Source organism: Falco biarmicus, chromosome 7 (genome assembly GCF_023638135.1).
Source record: "Falco biarmicus isolate bFalBia1 chromosome 7, bFalBia1.pri, whole genome shotgun sequence".
NCBI lineage: Eukaryota > Metazoa > Chordata > Aves > Falconiformes > Falconidae > Falco > Falco biarmicus.
Window position 1 is genome coordinate 59,346,859 of NC_079294.1, and position 20,117 is coordinate 59,366,975.

Genomic DNA, 20,117 nt, shown 5'->3' on the forward strand with positions numbered 1-20,117 from the left:
AGGTGTAAAGTAGGGTAGGGATTGTCTTTTCACCCACCAAGTCTAACCATTCTGAATAGTCCTGTTGAAGCCACTAGAGAATTTGGACCTTAAATTCAAGCTCTTTGGAATGGAAATTATCTGCCCTCCTGTCAGATTCAACTGGGAACGTAATCTGCTCTTGTGTGTTAGAATTTGTAACATAATTGTTTTGTGTCTGTGATCCTTCACAAAAAGCCAGTAAACACAGCGTAAAGGCTGGTTCCTAAATGCATACAATATATTTCTGAGATGTTTGGGGTTTCTTTTTCGTTTCCTCCTTTATGGTATCAATACAGTATTAAAACTTCAGTAAAAAAACCTTGAAAGTCAAATAGTTTTGTATTTCATTATAGGGTAGATATAATTAGACATAAAGCAATGACCAGTGTAAGCAGACATAGCACGTGGAGTGCAGCACGCTAACAGAATCAGGATCTGATGCAGGAAGTATAGAACAGCGTGTCATGTAATTTTTCCATGGATGTAAACCACCAAGTATTCTTCATAGAACTCACATTAGCTGTAGCCCCAGGACACTGTTATTATAGAACTGGCTATATGGCAAGCATTCCTTACAAACTGTAAACCTAGCCAGCACGTAAGTGGAATCTGATTAGGACACATTAAGTTTCCAAAAGAAATGAAGGGGTCTGGTGGAAATATAATTTTTAGCAGTATTGGGGGTTTTTTCCAAGCCAAATGCCCTAACTCCTAATGAAGATGGTTTCTGTGTTGTTAGAAAACACGAACTAATTTATTAATTTGCATTGGTTTAATTTGATGTGCTTTGTCAAAGGTGTGGCTAAGGCAAAATTCAAGAGACACAAAATGGCCAAAAAAGTCATGCAGTGTTCAGTGAAGCTTATGATGAATTTTCCATTGCTGTGTCTAGAACATCTGACCCTTACTGATCTGCAGAGTTCTGGCTTTTATTCCTGAGCAACTTGGCTTAATCTTTTGGATAGAGTAGGGTTTCTAATGAGTCTTCCAGGAAAACTAAGCATCCTTCTATTTTCAGCAAACTTTGGATCCAATTGATGAGGTTGCCGCACTCATTGCTGCCACAGTCCACGACGTGGATCACCCAGGAAGAACAAATTCTTTCCTGTGCAACGCTGGCAGTGAGCTGGCAATTCTCTACAATGACACTGCAGTGCTGGAGAGCCATCATGCTGCCTTGGCTTTCCAGCTCACCACCCGGGATGGCAAATGCAATATATTTAAAAACATGGAGAGGTAAGCTTAAAACCCAGGGTCCTTGTCTGCCCACTAGCATCTCTCATTTTCCTCTGTGTAACATAAGATAATGCAAACAAGCATCCGAGGGGGGGGGGCAGTGCCTTGTGCATAACTGTCCGTAACCCTTATGGAAGTTTGCTTCTGAAACAGTAGGGTGCTTCTGCCTGTCCTGCACAGACTTAGGAGTAATCCCATGGTTTCAGTTCCTCCTGTGGATAAAAAGGCAGACCCTATCTAAGGAACTTAGATAGTAAATCTTAACGTTAGCGAATCAAGAATCGTTTTGTATCATTGGACATAGAGGACAAGCTATGGCTGAGCGATTAGATGTTTGCTGGGTAGAACATGGATAGAAAGAGCCACAGAGCATCAGTCACAAACTAAATGCTTTGTTGCAACAGGAAGGATAGCGAAGGATCTGTTGTTCTTCTTCCAGCCCTAGAAAGGCATTTAAGGTGAGGATGTGACCATTGCCTTGGCTCTCTCAAGATACAGCAGAAAAGTATTGCTGAAAACTTGGCTGGAGCATGAGCCGCTGCTGAGCGTCTGTGCTAAAAGCCCTGGGTACGCACCGCTGTGGTGTGTCCCGGCAGCCCTCCTGAGTAGCTGGGGCCGCTGCCTCTGCCCAGCTCTTGCACTGTTTCTCCTGGAGACCCAGTCATGCCTCTAGCACGTATGTCCGTGCACACCAAAGAGTACTTCATCCAGCGCAGATGCCTTTGTTACTGTTCTTTCTTCCCCAGCACCTCTCTTCAACAGGAATGGTCTGTAGCGTTTTTGTTAGACTTGTTTTAGCAAGCAGCGCTTTGTGAACCAGCCAGCATTCTTAATTGTTTCCTTCTTTAAACAGGAATGAGTATCGAACCCTTCGCCAAGTCATTATTGACATGGTCTTAGCAACAGAAATGACAAAGCACTTTGAGCATGTCAACAAGTTTGTCAACAGCATTAATAAACCCTTGGCAGCGCTAGAAGAAAATGGGGTAAGCCACACTGCAAGTCCTCCTTAAAATGACTAGGTAGGGACTGGGAACCCTTGGCAGTAGGAAATCCCTCATGGTGCTCTGAGAAAGTTCATCAGAAATGTGGAGAAAGCCTAGAAGTGTGTCTTTCACCTCTGGGTTTGAATGCCCTTCTGCTTAACGTGGTCATCACATGTTTTGAGGGTGAGCGGGGCTCACTTAGATCTGTTAACATTGCGGTGCTACGGTGTCATACTTGGGACCAGAACCTTGGGCTGTATGTTTTTCCTGTTAAAAGTGCCACTTTGATGAACCCAGTCACTCCCATGGCGAGAGTACTGCTGGCAAGTCTTGGCATTGTTGTTGGCTGTTTCTGCAAAGGAGCCAAGACTTGCCTCAGAGCAGAAGCTGAATCGCTCCCTCGCTGACAACGGGAACCGCTGGTGGTGCACCATAAGGGCCGGTATATTGGCTGCCATATGGTGCGTTCTCTGGAAGTGAGGGCCCTCAGCCTTCAGCGCTTCCTGGCAGCGTTCACGGCTTTTCTGTCTACTTTCTTTTTTAATCTTTAAAATAGATGATGGTGGCATTATGTATCAGATAGGCATAATCAATAGCCATCTGGAACCCCGTGGACAAATGAAATTGCCTTTTAGGAACTCATTCTGAAAAACCACACCAGTTTCAATAACAGCTTCAACCAGCAGTTTTCTTGCCAGTAAGAGTACTGTATAATTTTGTCGGAATGGTTGTTTGCAAAGAGATTTTCAGAAATGGTTATAATAAAGTTTGCATTGGTGGCAACGTCCTGTAGGAGCTGTAATGGTTTTCTGTGTTTTCTCACCGTGTTTTTTAGAAAGCCACATTTATGACTGTTGTGTGTACTGGGGGAGGGCAGTGTTTTTATTTTCTCAGAGTGGGAGAGTAACAGGTCCTGTTGCTCCACCCATCTGAAGCAGACTGGAGCTTAAATGGAGAAGAGTACCTTTGTCTACAGGAGTATAGGCTAGAATGAGCTTTGTTCTTGGCACCCAGTGATGCTAATGAGAACTATGGGAATGTGAAGCCAAAGTCCCAGTAGGATACTGGTTTTGCTGACTACAGGAGAAAGGCTGTTAAGTCCTTAGTCAGGCAGCCTCTGTGGGTGAGCGTGGCAGCATTCAGTGTAGGAGAGGAAGACGCATGGAGGAGAACAAGGGAGCTGCTGCTGCTGGGTGTAGTGCACCGCACCAGCTGGCCTTGTGGAGCGTGTAACTCTAGGACACCTGGTCCTGTTGGAGGGCTCTGTACTGTCCTGGCTCGGTGCGCAGAGCCCCTCTTCCCAGCCCCAAGAATTGGAATGCAGCAATTTTTTGAGCAGCAGCATCCATCCAAAGAGCCAAACTCCTCTTCTTGTCTGTTATGGAGAACTGAACAGCAGTTGGTGCTGAAGAATGGGGCTTGGACCTGTACAGTCAAACAGTAAAAACAAAAACAGTGACATACAGAAATGAAACAAAAGTTTAGTTCTGGCCTTGAGCCCCTGTGGCTGCAGGGAAATAATCTGCCCCACGAGGCATTTGCGATTCACAGCAAATTCTGCCCAAGGATGGGAAGAAAGACAAGGGCTGTATAATTTTTATTGAAAACAAGAAAATGGTTCCCTTCTTTTGGTTAGGAGTTCCTCAGTTCAGCAGGTTCCTATTAAAAGGTCTGTGATGTGTGAGTGGGTAAACCAAGTCATTTACTGTTCAGTCACTGGCAAAACAACACTGGCAGATCCTCTCTCGAGCCTGGTTGTATCTCTGGTTGCAGCGGCAGTGTGTGTTTCCTGGCCTGGTTTCCAGTCATGACGGGTGACTCAGTGTAGTGTTTGCAGGCTGAGCTGCCAACCGTGTGTTCCAAATGGGACAGCTCCACTTATTTTTTTTATATTTATTATTTTTATACATATTTGTTCAAAGAGCCATGCTGAGAAGCTGGTCTGTTTGTTTCCTTTCTTCTTTTGTTTCATAAACTGAAAAAAATCCTTTCCAGCTTCAGCATCCTTTATCCTCCCATTTCCCTTCATGATGTCACCTAAGCCTATGACAGGAAGCCACCATCTGACATGCAGAGACACCTCTGCACTCTGAGCAGGATGCTAGGACTAAGCACAGTTAGCATATGTTATTCCCAAGACATCTGCATCCAGCAAGTAGAACTGTGCCCTTGGTTTGAACAGATCACAGAAGCGAACATCCTCTCTTGGTTCCTGGTGGTTTACCTACTGGGCTATTCTTAGTGTCCTTAACTGAATGATCTCTAATAATTTTGCATGCTTAATTTCCATGCTTGTGTTTCTGGAGCTTCCATCACTTTGTTCTGGCTTTCTTTCACGTAATTTTGCCATGCATTTGGAGATATATGCACCTCAGTTTTCCTCTGTATTTTCCCTGCCACACATCTAAAAATGAGGGAAAAGAAGAATTGGTTTGGGAGTCTCATTTTGGAGAGAATGGCAGAGCTGGTGTTTCTGAGCCAGTATGCTACCAAATTACAATTTTTTTAATTATTGTCAGTTTCTTCCTTTGGGAAGAACTTTCTTCTGAAAACTATGCCCTAATAAAAGGTCAGAATGTTTCTGCTGCTTTGTATCTCTGTCTTCGTACAAAATACTGCAGGAACTGGTGGCACATTATTGTCATTATCATTATGGTGACTGTTAGTTCTCCACTGCTCTGGCTATAGAGCGAAACCTCATTAGGTGCCAGAGAAGTCTAGTTCCAAAGAGCTTATATTCTAAGTAGATGGTGGTGTAAATTTGTGTACCGACCCATCCCTAAAGAGTCAAGCAATGATGCTGTATTTACAGGTAATTCTTTAAGATAGTTTAGTCCTCAATCTCTGTCCTTTGGAAACTTACTTCATCAGAAATCCACAGAAAATAGCTTCTGATCTGGATCATCGGAGCCTTTACTCATATTAGCTGTATGCTGGCTCCAAATATAGAGTACCATTGACGTGCTTGTATGTGCAGCCTGGGAGCCAAATATAAGCTCTGTGTGGGCTGAAAACTTTCCTAGGCTTGCAGAGGAGAGATGAGGCTGTTCGGAAGCATGTTTCTAACATATTGCTTTAATACTGATAAACTCTCAGAAAGCAAAATTCCCAGTCAGGCCAGAGACTGGTGGGCTAACATGGGTCCAGCGGAAAGGAATGAGGAGCATGCCTGGGAGGCAGTGTGGGACCTGACTCTAACAGTAGCAGCGCTGTCAGAAGGATTGATACTCGCACTGATGAGGTTTGCATGTGGAGGATGGCCGTGCATCTCTGGCCAGCCCTTTTATTTAGACAGCTATTCCACTCTAGCGGCTCCGTTAATCCTTGGATTTCAGCAGAGAATTACATTTTTTTGCCTACACAGTGCACATCACTATGTGTGTAGCGATGAATGGATCGTCTCCACACTTTTAAGGAGACAGGCAAGGTACAGAGGGATTAAATGACTTGCCCAAAGATGCCCAAGATATCTGTCACAAAGACAGTGACTGAATCCAGAAATGGGAGTTCGGTGCTAGTTCAGAGCTGTGGGTAACATTCGTAATCCCCCTATAAATGTGGTTGGACATCAAATATGGTAGCCAGTAGCGGGACTGATCCCTCTAGGATCTGCTGAAAGCATTCCCAAGGCACAAAGCCTTTGAGTAAGTGCACAGAGACCTTGCTAATGGATTGTTTTGAATTCTTAAATGTTACAGAATAATGGTGATGGAGAGTCAATCAAAACTGTTCTCGGGTCTCCTGAAAACCGTATCCTTATCAAACGCATGTTGATAAAGTGTGCTGACATTTCCAATCCATGCAGACCCATAGAACAGTGCATAGAGTGGGCTGGACGCATCTCTGAGGAGTACTTTGCGCAGGTAAGGCTGCTGAAATTCCAGGTGAGCATCTCTCTCTTTAACAGGGAAGAGAAGGGTGCAGGTACTGCCAGTGTCCCAGAAGATCTAAGGCTGCATTACATAGTGTGGAAAATAACAGCTTTTCTATTTTTCGGTGATGGGATATTTCTATATTTCGATGATGCCAACACAAGTTCTACAGTGCAGTTTTTGAAAAAGTCAAGCTTTCAAGTTGGTCACCTTGGAGCTGGGCTTTTTGAGTTTTGCCTGCAGATGCATTCCCATCACAAGAGGCAAAGGTGCCTTCTGTGTACCCACGTGCTGGCTGTGCCTCAAGGACAGGGTCATGAGGTCCTGGTGTTAGCGTGGGAACGGCACTCCGAGGAATGCTGTAAGATGTAAACGCACTGTGCTGAGGAAAGGGTTTAGGAAGGTGGGGAAAAGGAGAGGGCGGAGTCGCTACTAGAGATGATGGACCAAATACTGCAACTGGGACTTGGTACATCCAGGGGCAGAAAAGAGGGTAAAAAAGATGTTTTGCCATCTCTGAGTTGTACAGATTGTCGCTTCCGTCAGAGGCTGAAAATGGCTGAGCACCTTTTAGCTCTGAAGCAGCCATAACTTAATTAGTAACGTGTGAACTTACCTAGGGTCAGCTTTGTGTGTAGATGCCCCAGGTAAATGTATCACTTTGTGGGAAACACTGGAAGGCACTATGAGCCTGCTGTTTCGCTGAAACCTACATAAAATTGCTGCTGCTTCAGATTTATTCAGGTTCCTCTGTTTATTTAGCAGTTGCATGCTCTAGTCAGTGCCAAACAATCTGCTGCTGAAAAAGACCATTAACAGAATGTGTCTTAGACGAATAATCACAAGAGTGTCTTTTGCAGACTGATGAAGAGAGGAGGCAAGGTTTACCTGTTGTGATGCCAGTTTTTGACAGAAATACTTGCAGCATCCCCAAATCCCAATTATCATTCATTGATTACTTCATTATTGATATGTTTCATGCCTGGGATGGTAAGTAAAACTCTGCTGTATTTCCTGACAATAACTGTTTTGTGAACATTTGAAACTACTTTGATCTAAAATTGCTTTCTTATGGCTCCTAAAGAACGAGGAGAAGAGGGAAGATTTCTGCAGTTTAAGTAAGCTTAATAACTTCATTATTGCTTAGAAGTATTTTGATACTGCTATAAGCCATTCTCATGGCTTCTCTTTAATATACTAGATTCGGGCAATGTTTAACTTTCTTTGTTTTAAACTTGCTTTTCTATAAATGGAGAACAGAACATATTCTCCTTGACAGCACTTTGGGCACAGTCATTTTGTCCATGTTGCTATCAGTTATGCTTCAGGACAAATTTCTTCCATCTGGAAACTGCTTGGGGGAGCACCTGTTTCCTTCCAAGTGCTGCCTTCGTGATAAAAGTGGTCAGAAATGTGACTCTCCTGAACGCTAGATCGTGGCATGTGACTGAGATTTGATGAAGTAGAATAATTGCATGCATAGTTCGCTATGCCCCTCCTGGAAAACTGGTCCCTTTGCTGGGACTTGCAATGCCGGTATTAAGTAAACTTACAGAACTGTTCTCAGCAGCCCGAGTGATGCCTGGGTGACGAGAGCTGTGCAGCCAAAACCATTTCAAGTACCAGTACGACAGATTTCAGCTTTCCTACTTAACACAGTTGCCCAGACATTTCAAGTGATATTCAAGCAGACAGAATCATGTGACTGTTTCAATTCTATAAACTAAATACATTTTGCCCTTTCTTCCCTAGAATTTGCAGACCTGCCAAATTTGATGGAGCATCTGAATAATAACATTAAATACTGGAAAGGACTAGATGGAAGGAGTCTGCGGGGCCTTCGACCACCACCAGAATAGCAGTTAGACCATGGTGTGTAATTTACTAACCAGATGCGTATTTATTCAAGATCACTTTTATTCATATGATTTCAGATTTGTTTTGGTCTCTTCAGTATTACAGTAAGGCTAGCCCATGCGCTTGGGGAACTTTTGAATTCATGTGAACGTGAGGTGAGCAGTTGACTTCCACAAACTACCATGTGTGGACTCCAATGAAATAAGCCCAAGTGGAATTACACTGGATTGCTACAGTACTTGTACTGCAGAGGGTTTATTAATCAACATATTCTTGCGATATCTTCATACCAGTATGTGAAGCTGGGAGACCTTGAAGAATCCTCATAAAAAGGACATTCACTAGAAGATTGTCTATCTATTAATAGAGACTCACAGCTTTTCTGAGAAAGCTACATGCTTTTTATAAGCACTTAAGACAGTTACGTAGAACAATCAGACATTTCAAATGCAACTGTCTATGAAAGAATTTTTGATCTATGAGAAATAGATGTACTGTATTTTTTCACATCACAGAAGGTGCAATCATTCACTTCTGAGCACTACTGAAAGTGAGTTCTCTTTAAGAAATTTAGTAGCAAATGTAAAAAATAACACAAGAATTTTTGAGGTTGATCGTTAGCATCTATGATTAAAATGTTATGGTTTATTTATTTTGTTAGATGTTCAATATTTTCTATGAATTTATAAATACTTAAAAGCCAAAGCCAACTTTAGATGCATTATAAATTTACATGATTCATACTCATTAATATACATTTAATTGATGTACAGACCTTTTATTTTCATAATGCAAATACAAAATACTATACAATGATACATTTTTATTGCACTGTAAGGATAGATGTGTATGTTTAAATATTGTCTGATTTATGTTAATTAAAATAAGTTTTATTGAAAAGGTCTCACTTGAGAATAGTAGAATAAACAAGAAATGTATACTGTCTGAGCACCAGAACTGCAGTGGTTCTCCCACAAACCAGTGACGACCACCTGATCTTCCCTTGGCTGCAAAAATAATAATATGTTGGAACTTGTTGTTTTCTCCCATGAAATTTTATGACTGAATTCCATGTCAAAGTCTGCCTTATTTTATATAGTATTTCTACAAAGCATTCCACAGCATATATGAGGAGGTAATACTAAACATCTAATGAATTTCAACATTTTATAGCCTATGTATTTTCCTCTGCCATGAAAGAAACAGAACATAAAACCACCAACAAAAACCTTTAACTCGAGAAGTTTGTAAAGGCTGTGTACCTTCACAATTTGAATGAAACCTTCATAGCAAACACCAGAAAATAATAAAATGTATATTTTAAGAAGCGTCCTAGCCATTTCATTTGAAATGTCTATTTACTTTGTAGTTTGCAGACTTAACAGATACGTGAAAATCTTTTGAAAATAACTAAGATACTTGCTGTCTGATAAAAAGGAAGAGGTGGAAGGGTTGGACTGGCATGAGGGTGATGAGAGGTGGTTATGGCTGGCAACCCCCTGTGCTTGTGGCCTCCCCTTGGCAAGTCCATCAAACCGTTGTGTGCCCTTGGACAAGTCTCTTCACAGCCGAAAGCAGCGCCAGGCTGTATTCCACTGACGGACCGGCAGAGTATCCCGTCAGCCTTCCCGGCAGGCAGAAAGGCACGCCAGAAGCACTGAAAGAATTGCTGACCCTTGTCAGTGCAGAGGCAGTTGACTTCAGAGACGTTTTGAACCGTTCCTGAAGAAGCAGAGACAGGGAGGAGCTGGCTGATGGAGCAGTTCGGGGACTACAGCAGCAGGAGCCTTAAAGCAGGTAAGAAAGGAACAGGCGGCCTCCCCAGGCGCTGCCGGTTTCTGTGTTTCTCCTTCATCTCCAATGAGGCTCATGGGCCACCACCATTTGTGGCCGCCTGCTGTTCATGTTTGTGTCATGCCTTTCTGCCGGTGCTGCCCTTACCCCTGCAGGTGTGCTCTCCGTTCCTAGGCTGAATTTGGGTTATGGGCTGCCGGGGCAGGGAATTCCCTGTTGTAACTTCCTTTAGTTCATCAATGTGTGTATCTTGCCTGAGCTGGTGGGGCTCAGACCCTGCCTCGGAGCAGCCAGACCACGCCACTGTCTCACCGACAGTAGTAGGACAGAGGGCATGGGGTCCTTGTCAGTCTCCCAGGGGTTCTACATCTGATCCTGAAGGCGCAGATCTATTTCCATTGAAGGCTGAAAAAAACAAGTATCCTATTTTTGAAGGGAATATGCAAGGAGAGGCAGGGTTGGCTGCCAGATATGTTGTTTTCCTGGCAATATTGCACTGTGTTTCCCTATACATGCACCTATTGTAATCAGCTGTAATTTGCCGCATGGTGTTAATCTCTTCTATTGCAGGCTCCTGTGCCCAGTTCAAGGAAAAACTACTCTGGCTCCATCAGGGGCAAGCTGCATCACACCATCGATACGTTCTCCACATGTCTGCTGCAGTGAGGACAGGAGAGGAAAATTAACAGCGTGTGGACCCAGAGAATGTCTGCAGGAAGAGGGTAAAAATCATAGAATCGTTCAGGTTGGAAAAGACCATTAAGATCCTTGAGTCCTACTGTTAACCTGGCACAGCCAAGTCCACCACGAAACCATGTCCCTAAGTGCCACATCGACGCAGCTTTTAAATACCTGCAGGGACGGTGACTCCACCACCTCCCTGGGCAGCCTGTGCCAGTGCCTGACCACCCTTCCAGCGAAGACATTTTTCCTAATCTCCAATCTAAGCCTCCCCTGGTGCAACTTGAGGCCGGTTCCTCTTGTCCTGTCACTTGTGACCTGGGGGAAGAGACCGACCCCCCTTGCTGCAGCCCCTTGCAGCAGCTGTGGGGAGCGATGAGGTCCCCCCTGAGCCCCCTCCTCTCCAGGCTGAACCCCCCCAGCCCCCCCGCTGCTCCCCGTGGGACTCGTGCCCCAGCCCCTTCCCCAGCCCCTGCCCGGCTCTGGACACGCTGCAGCCCCTCAGTGTCCCCCCTGCAGTGAGGGCCCAGCGCTGACCCCAGGATTCGAGGGGCGGCTGCACCAGTGCCCAGCGCAGGGGGACGGTCACTGCCCCGGCCCCGCTGGCCACGCTGTGTCTGACACGAGCCAGGCGCTGCTGGCCTCCTTGGCCCCCAGCTCGGGGCCATCTGCAGCGCGCTGAGGTTGCATTCTGTCCCCTCATCCACATCGTCGATAAAGATATTAAACAGAACTGGTCAGGAAAAAAATATTTCTTCATAAAAGCATAGTTAATATTCTGGGTTATATTACTGAATGGTAAAAGCAGTTAATTTTATCTGCTATAAAAATGCCTGATGCATCATCATTGAAAAGATGTGATCAATATGATTAATTCCCTGAAATTCATGCTGCATCTTTAATGCCATTACTTGGAGTGTAGAGCTGTGCTAATCAATCCTCTGTGTCAGCCAGATTTATGTCCGTATCGGTGTATGATAATTTCACTTAACATAAAACACTGATTTGCAACCACTGACTGCAGCTCCGTTCACTCTGTTGTCCATCTAAATTTCGCTGTTGCCAGGGACAGATTCTAATTAAAGTCTGGAACCAGCATGCCTGATCCTCACCTGAGATCTCTTCCCACTGAGCTTCCCTCTCAAGCTACACTTCTGAAGCCGCCTGTGCAGCGGGAGGCTGTGCAGGTTCAGCGGGGGCGATTCCAGGCTGCTGCGCACGCAGCAGGAAGGGCCTTGCTGTGCTGCAGTAATAGCTCTCATGGGGTACTCATTGCTCCAGGACCCCACTGCAAATTCTTCAGCCATTCCAGAGCCCCTTCCTTTCTTGCCCCTTCCTTTCTTCATCACATTGCCTGTGCTCTGAACCCTTTCCCATTTAGTATCTCTTCCCATGCTTTTTGAGCTGTCATTCAGTGATGGGTCCCTGCTTGGGACAGAAACCATGGCTTTACTGATGGTTTCCCACCATGGAAGGGAGAACACTGGAATAAACTGAAAGAGCATGATTGAAGTTGTTCCCAAATTCAGGCAGGCTGCCAGTCTTATACAGTGTTGCACTTTTCATTTATTCTTGCTTTAATGCTAATACAAGAGCGAATTCCATCGTAGACGTGATGAAGGAGAAGTCCTTTATGCACCTCCAGGGTTTTAATCTTAAAGCTTTGTGTTCTAAAACGGAATAAAGTTCAGCAATTCAGCATTAAATGACCCACTCGGAATGATTGGCTCTATTTTCCATGCTGCGTATTTTCAATCAGGTAATACTGCTGCTAAACATGGGTATCCCTTTAGTTGCTTCCAGGTGAGTCTGAACTATTATGATCTGGTAAAAAAAAAGTGTTGGCTCCTCAGCAAATTGCCCTGGATGAGTATCTTGGTCCCTTCAAGGGATAGGTATAAAATCCTGAGTAATAAATGCTTATTCTTACAAAAGGAGAAGCCAGACAGGTGCTGTGCACAGCTACCTTGTCCCTGGTTGGAAGACAAGTTTCATGCTATGATTTTCCCAATAGCTATCTATAAATTAAAAATCACCTGAAACGGAATGAATGCCTTGGGTTTTGTTGCAGCGCTTTTTGCTGTGGCTGTCTCTGCTTGTCTCAGTAGAGGCATCATTGATATGACACTTAAGAAAATTGTCATGAACACGAAGGAACTGAAGGAATGACAAAGTCATTCCTACATAAAAGAGAAGAAAGGATAATAAATATCTACTAATCCCTTACAGAATGCTCAGAAACAGCACAGGGAAACTGTAGTCAGTTGTGCCCTTCCGTGAGACCAGGAGGGTTTGAGTCATGACTCTGCGTGGAGCACTTTGAGATGAAGTCTCGGAGCTATTCACAAGCTTCAAAACAAATAATCTCTCTGCTGACGTGTGACATCATGCCTCCAAGGTACAGTGGTGCCAGGGGTGCTCGTTAAATGATAGCAGGATGGATTGCATTTCATCCTGACATGATGTTTGGATGCAGAAAACGAGCTTTTAAATTACTGCCATGTCCCTGTGCAGCCTGTACTGCTGGTTCAGAACAAAGGGGATGTCCAGATGCTTCAGCTGTTTTTTGTTCTGCTGAAGCTACAGCTCAAGGCAGGGGAAAGGACTTCTGTGTTGTAACTCCGCTGGATGCTTTCTCTCGGTGCCTGCTTTGAATGTTACTAGGCAAAGCGTCTCATGTTTTCCTTTTTTTTGTCCCCCGTGTTTAACAGTTTAACATCTTTAAGAATCTCTTCCCACACTTCCCATGCAAACCTCAGTGAATTTAGCTTTGCAAACCCTGTGAAGCTATGTGTTGACATCCTCTTCAACAAGTAAGGCAACTGAGTTAGAGAAGGCCAGAGGACCCAGGGCCACTAAGCAAAAATGGGTTTGAGGCTTCAAAACACCTTTGAAGTCCTGGACCTCCAAGCTCTGCCTGTGATTTAACGGTAAGTCTTTCTCAGGTCAGGAAAGAGTCCTCTGATTTTCCACTTTTTCCCTCTCAGCTTCTCTGTCTTCCATTTTTCTTCTGATCCCATTTGCTGGGAGTCCTTCCCTTGACTTCCACTGGCTGTGGACCCTGCTCAAACACGCAGCCATAATGCTGGTACTAACTCCTGCCTCTCACACTGACTCTTGCTGCTTACAACAGCTTTTGCTACAGGTGAAGTGGTTAAAGTGAGCCTGGAAAAACACCTTATATTGGCTGAAAGCCTTACACTGGTATCCACAGGCAGAAGAAGAATACAAACATAGTTAACTAAAACAGCTTGTGAGCACTCCATAGCTACTGCATGCGCTGTGAGTATGTGTGCTGCGTCTTTTGTATTGTACTCCCACGTGCAGACTGCATGTACCTCTGCCTGTGAGGATGTGGTAGCAAATACAAGCAGCTGTGGACACTTGTTGAAATTTGAATCTTTTTTTGGTTTGCTTGCTCCCCCCCTCGAGTGGCAAGAGTCATTGCTAGAGCTAAAGCTAATCTTAGTTCAGCCCGTGGTAATTAACAGCAGTTACTTCATCCTTTAATCGCATAAATTTCTCTTGAGGTAGTGAAATAGCACAGCAACGCACATGATGTTAGAGAGAAAGCGAAAAAGGTGATTGCCTGATTTCGAAATGAAAGGAGGAGTTTAGCCACTATGTAATTATTCAAGTGAGAAGTTGGTCCTGCCTGCCTTTTAATATTCTGAAGTGGCATCTGACGGCAATCCCTCCCCAGAGTTCATTACATTGGCTCTGAGCTCAACCTGAGCCTGCCGAGTGCCAAGTTCAGCATGCAGCGTGTTTTATAACCAAGAATGACGTCATCCCAGTGATCCTGCAGCTCCCTGGGAGGGGGTATAGGCTCCTTATTTGTTCTCTTTAGCCTAGAGACGAAATGGGGTATGTTTGATGAGATTCCATTGGTATTCGCAGTGTGGAATGTGTAAGGAATATCGCTTTGCCACCTCCAACGAGAACTGTCCTCTTTTCCCTAAAAAAACGAGATGTTACTTTGCGCGTAGTGTTTTTCTTTACAGAATTGAATTTTTTTCCATTACAGATCCCGAAGTGCTTTACAAGAAGACCCGCAGAGCCCTTTTGCAGGTGGGTAAAAACAAGTTGCAGGGAAGCAGAGTGGCTTGTCAGCATCCACCCCACGGCAAGCCCTGGCCTAGTCCTGGGGGCTGCCGGGCTGCTGCTGAGGGCTCTGCGCTGAGCCACGCTGACGTGCAAAAGCAGTGGGAAGAGCAGCTGAGAAAGCAGGCGCTTTCGTAACAGTTTGTCACTGCGGCTTTACAGAGATACTGGTCAGAGCTCCTGAGAAGCCAGAAATCCATCCTCCCTCCCCACTTTGTCCTGACCTCAGCGAGACTCGCGGGAGTGCCGAATGCCACTGGCGTGCGCACGTGGCAGTCCCAGCGCCCGTCCCCAGCAGCGGGCGGTACCGGCTGTTTCAGACGCTCTTTACCGTAAGTAAGACTGCAATGGTATAGCGTGAATGTAAGTGCCAAGAAACAGGCAAGGTGCCCAGCCACCCCGCCGGGGCTGGGCTGGGCCTGCCATGCATAACATCAGGCACAGCCTTTGGGAGTTAGGGAGAAATGCTCCAGCCGCATGAATAGACAGTTTCCAGGACATCAAGAGAGCAGAAATTCTCCTCACCATAAGCAAGCCCTAAAAGTGAGCAGCCTCTCCCAACCCCTGAAAATCGGTGCTGGCAGGCAGCAAATATGCTGTCCCCTGTTAAAACAAATCTCTGACAAGCCAAGGTCAGAAAGCAGAAAATTTTAGCTGCTCTATCGTGCCAGGAACAAAAAAAAGAAAGAAAAGAAAAAGCCTTGTTTTAAAATAAGCTGTCTTAAATAAACAAGTGTTCTTTGAACCACATCAGACTACATACCTAACAGTATTTGTTAAGTAAATATTAGTGACATGTTTAAGTCTGGCTCAGTATGTATTAGCAAAGTGGTATTTGTGTTGCTTTGTTGTAACAAGAGTCAACAGTGTTTCTAGAAGGTGGTCTGAAAAAAGGGACTTTGGGGTCCTTTTTTTCCATTTTAGCATCCCACAGAGAAACATCTGCCCACCAGTAGTCCCACCTCAGGACTTACAAGTCAAAAGCCTTCCCAACGCGTTGATTTTGATGAAGTTATACTTCACTTTCATTGCCCCATGGATGCACCTCTTAGATCATTTTGGCTTTCTGAAGGCAGTCAGCCCCGAGACTGGTTGCAAATACATGGTCACATTATTGTAGTCTGTACCTGAAATGCCAGGTGCTGTGGCTGAGCGAAGTTCAGACCCATTCGCACCTCTTATGATCAGCTGCTCCCTGAACTTTAGATTTTCTCAAGTTTGATACTAGTGCTGTAAGCACAGAGAGCCCCCCCGCACAGGCCTGCCCCTCAGCTTTGCAACTGAGCTGACCCAGTGCCCGCCAAGGGCACTGCCAACGTGCAGAAAGCCACCAAGGGACTGAGAGGGCACCATGCAGCCTAAAAGCCGATGGTTGCTCTTCAATTCCTAATTTAAACAGGTCTTTGAATTTGGTTTTTTGGCTGTCTATCCTTTGACCTTTCGGCTTACTTAACTCTTTTCCAGAGCCTGTATTAACTCTACGGTTAATGCACAGAGGAATGCAAAGCAAGAGAATAGGTTTTAACAGTGCTGCTGCTGAATTTGAAATTCTCCACCAAAACCAAAGGTTTTCTTTTATGTCTGACAGGCTATGAGGAAGTCAGGCTGCTTCTTAAGTGTCCTTTCTGGTGCGTCAATACAAGCGATCCGATCTCTTTAGGCGCACTCAGACATTTTGGCCTTAATAAATCATGACCATAGACCATGTGCTTCCATGTATGGGAAGCGATGTGATTTTTTCTCCCTGCCTTTGTGGAGTGTTGGAGAAGAGGAAAGGTTGTGCTCTGTGGGACCCGAGGGGGAAAGCTGCAGTTCACAGATCACACTGGAGCTGCCCCAGGGCCTGGCCGTTGAAGGCACAGTGAGGCTGTGCAGGCAAACACGACAGCAAGGCTTTTATCTGTATGCCACGGCATCACGGGTCAACACTGTGACTTCTTTCTCTTCTTTCAAGCTTTCATGTCAGAGGAATCAAAGCCCCCTACCTCCCCTTCCCAAATTGTCTGCAGTTAATGATAGCACAAACAGTAGTTAGCCCGGGTTTGAGAAAGGCTTTGATGAGAGACTGCTCTTTGAGAAGCCGTTTCAAGGGCGGGAGGCAAAGTGTTTGCTTTGCTGGGAAGAGAAGTCTGAGTCTTCTGCTGAGGCCAAGCCGAGCTTGTTACCTCCAGAAGACAGAGGCTGAAGAGGTGGTTTATGGCTACTGCTTTTTACCTCTGGATGTTTCTTTGCCTTGTGCAAGAATAAAAAGTTATCACTGAAGCCCAGCTGCCTGTCCCCCTGGCCAGGGAGGCCCCGAGGAGATGGGAGCTCAGCGAAAGGCAGGAGCAGCCTGTGGCCCCGAGGGGAGAGCGAGCAGCAGCCTCACGGAGAGCCGAGCCCTCCCAGCCACGCGCCAGCAGAAAGGGGCAAACGTGCATGTAAGGCTTCAGTTGGGCTGGCCGGCGGTGGGCCAACCTGTAAGGTGTGAAACCAGTTAAGTCTGAGGATACCGATGCTCTTCCGAAGCCCAGGTCCATGCTAAATGCACCGGGTGCTTTCCTGGAGGCAGGAAGAGCCACGCTGAAGGAGGGGAGGCAGGCAGGGCGGCTGCTGCGTCTTGTGCTCCAAGAAAGCTCTATGAACTCACACTATAAATGGCAAGGGCTAGTCAATGTTCATTTCGTCGAGTGTTTCACTACACAGGCCGTGCGATACGTCAGACTCTGATGGCACAACGAACAGGTTAGCGCAGCAGCCTGGCCGCAGCGTTCAGGTCCGCGTGGCAGCAGCACAGGGCCGAGGGCGGCGGGCCGGCCCCGGCGTTCCTCACAAGCCAGTTTGTTAGAGACCGAGAGAGAACCGGAGCGTGCCCGACTGGCTGCACACACCTCCGGGGGCGAGGGGCGCTGGGTTCGGCCCGGCCCGGCCTGCAGGGGCGGTGGGTGCGGGGCTGAAGCCACCGCGGGGGAACCCAGCTGCGCGCCCGGCGCGGGGGGGCTCGCCCGGGGGCCTGTGGGCAGCGCCGCTGCGGCGGAGACGGGGCCGGGCCGGCGCGGCCGCCGTGCCCCGCGGGGCGGGCGGGGGGCGGGACGCCGCTGCCCCGCCCGGGTGAAGCGAGGCTGGGCTCCGCACGCCCGGGGCCGCGCCGCCCGCCGTCACGTCTGCCGGAGCGAGGGAGGGGCGGCCTCTCCCGGCGGCGGGTGCCCGCCCGGCCCCGGCAGGAGGCGGCGCGGCCCGCAGGAAGCGGCGGCGGCACGAGGTGAGCCCGCGGGGGCGCGGGGGGCGGCGGAAGGGCCTGCCGCGAGCGGCGGGGCTCGCCCTCGTGCGCACAGAGCGGGCCTGGGCCCGGGCTCCCCGCGGCCGGAGCGGGGCCTGTGCCAGCGGCTGCCGCCATGCCGCCCGGGGCCCGCCATGCCGCCCGGGGCCCGCCGCCGCCGTGCGGGGCTCCGAGGGGCCGGGGCTGCCGCAGGCCGCTGCCGGGCCCCGGGGCCCGCGGACAGCGCCCTGCGGGGGGTGCCCGGGTTTTGCTTCCGCGGAGGAGCCCGAGCCGCGCTCCGCGCCGTGCGGCCCCTCTGGCGCGGTGGGCACCGGGGCTCTGCTCGGCTCCGGGTGCGGGGTGAGCGCCCTCCCTCTGGGCAGAGCGCGGCTCCTCGCGGCCATTTTACGGCGCGGTTCGCGGGCTCGGTGTTGCTGGCGCCGGAACAAAGGCGGCTTAAGACACGTGTGCCTGGCTGGGAAAGGCTCGAGTGAGCTGGGGCCGGGACGGCGAGTCCCGGGGTGTGCCGGCAGCCGAGCACGCCCGCACGGGTGCAGCGGGGGGAGCGCAGCCGCCAGCCGGCGTTGTGCTGGGGCGGTGCCGAGCCCCGGGCGGAGGGCCCCGCTTACTGGGAGTCACAGCGGTCACTGCTGGGAGCCGGGAGGGGGCAGCGGGGGGGATCCAGCTCAGTATGAGGGCGGTGACAGGGAACTGCTTTCCCGGCCAGGGGGCTGGCTGGCGGTGAGGCTCTGCGGGCTCCTTTAGGAGGGCACGGTCAGTTCCTGACGCTTCCCAGGCGCTTCTTACAGAGATGGATGTGGAGGACTAAGAAAGTGGTGCCAGTGACGCTATATTGACTCCACTGATACTATCCTCCTAAATTAAATGGTGGAAGAACAAGGCCTGCCTGTGAGAGAAAGTCAGGACCTACTTCATCTGCCTACAAGGTTTTAATGGCAGTTAGAGGGGCGAGGTGTTTGTAGGAGGTGGTGGGTGTGTTTGGCTTGAACTGAACACGCTATAAACAGTACTTCTGGCCTGTTGCTGTATTTGTGGTTTTGACCGTCTCACCTGTGCCTTTTTGCTCGCAGGCCCGTGGGTCTCTTGGTTCCTGGCTCCAGGAGCGGGTGAGGAGGGCCGCTGGGTGTGCTGAAGGATTACGGGAACCAGTTCGGAGGCTGCAGCTGTTCGGCCGTAGGTGGGTGTGTGTCAGCCTGTCCGGTAAGGAGCGCAGCCTTGGGAAAGGGCTTCGTGTGGTGCCCTCCAGTGGCAGCAACGGGTACTGGTGTTTTAAATCGACAGGGAACAGAAGGGAATCTGAAATTCAAAGTGATCTTTTTTGCTTCACCCTAAAGGCGTTTGAAGATAACTCCTTCTAAGGCCGAGGGTCTTTGCGCAGCCCTGGCAAAGTCCCCGGCTAGCTGGTGGGTGAGGTGTGGCTGTAAGTGTCCCATCCTTTGGTAGTTCCTGCTGCTGCAAGTTCTGCAGGGATGCGTGGATCATTGCTGCAATTCAGGGCAGCCTGTGGGGTTCAGGTGGCTGATACCAGAGCTTTAGACATGAGCTCCCATCCTTAGCGGAAGATGGGTTTTGCTGTGCGCCAGTAAATGCGCATAGTGAAAAGGAACAGAATGCCAACAGGTACCAGGAAAAAGGCATCTTGCAGCACGTAACTCGCTGTCAGAGACAAGGACAACTTGTTTTTAACTGACTGTTGTCCTTTCACGTGAGCTAGCTCAGCAGTGAGCCGAAGCTCCTGTAGACAGGCCTGAGATGAGAACTGGGTTTGCTTCATCTGAGACACCTCTCAATGCGAAGAAATGCCTCTGGGATTGACAGCTCAACACAGTTCTCCCAAGTTGAGCTCTATGGCCAGGATTCCAGATAAACCAAATACACCTGGTGGTAAGTGTGCTCTGGGCTACCACGCTGGACCTGTTAATGCCCTTCAGCTTCAGCAGGGGACTCCCCTTTTACTGCCAGACACAGCTTCCAGTTCTGCAGAGGGTCTGGCCCTTACTTGCAGCCTTACAGATGTGCTGCACTTCCCCCTGTCTGGTGGAGCTACACAGAAAGATGAGGTTGATGTGAACTTCCAGCTTGGGCGCTGCACTGGGCTGATCAACAGACCCTGTCATGGATGTGGTGGCATCCCTGTAAAGGATTTATATAAAGGTAATTCACAGTGACAGCTGGTTTTAAAAAATTCAGGTTGTTCGTGCCATTTCCTTTGCTGTATAAATATTTAAGTGACTGGGTTGTGATACCTAAGGGAGGACATGCTTGGGTTATTGCTGACAGGTGAAGCTTTTATTAAACAGAAACATG

The 20,117-nt window shown here is 47.9% G+C and overlaps 1 protein-coding gene and 1 non-coding gene across 8 annotated transcripts in view; both read left to right on the forward strand.

Moving 5' to 3' along the window:
• The window catches only part of PDE8A (phosphodiesterase 8A), a 157,288-nt gene extending 147,988 nt beyond the window's left edge, over nt 1–9,300 (forward strand). For 6 of the 7 annotated variants that reach the window (XM_056345097.1, XM_056345101.1, XM_056345096.1 and 3 more), the window contains 5 exons: nt 1,040–1,257; nt 2,111–2,243; nt 5,942–6,106; nt 6,976–7,105; nt 7,868–9,300. In XM_056345097.1, the coding sequence (XP_056201072.1) occupies nt 1,040–1,257; nt 2,111–2,243; nt 5,942–6,106; nt 6,976–7,105; nt 7,868–7,974 (753 nt within the window). In that variant the 3' untranslated portion in view covers nt 7,975–9,300. The remainder of the gene's footprint in view (nt 1–1,039; nt 1,258–2,110; nt 2,244–5,941; nt 6,107–6,975; nt 7,106–7,867) is intronic. The other variant, XM_056345094.1, reaches the window with a different exon arrangement.
• Nucleotides 9,301–18,606: 9,306 nt separating this feature from the next.
• LOC130153320 (small Cajal body-specific RNA 15) lies at nt 18,607–18,737 on the forward strand. Its single transcript, XR_008823324.1, has one exon. It is a non-coding gene; the product is annotated as a small Cajal body-specific RNA 15 (non-coding RNA).
• The last annotated feature ends 1,380 nt before the right edge of the window (nt 18,738–20,117 follow it).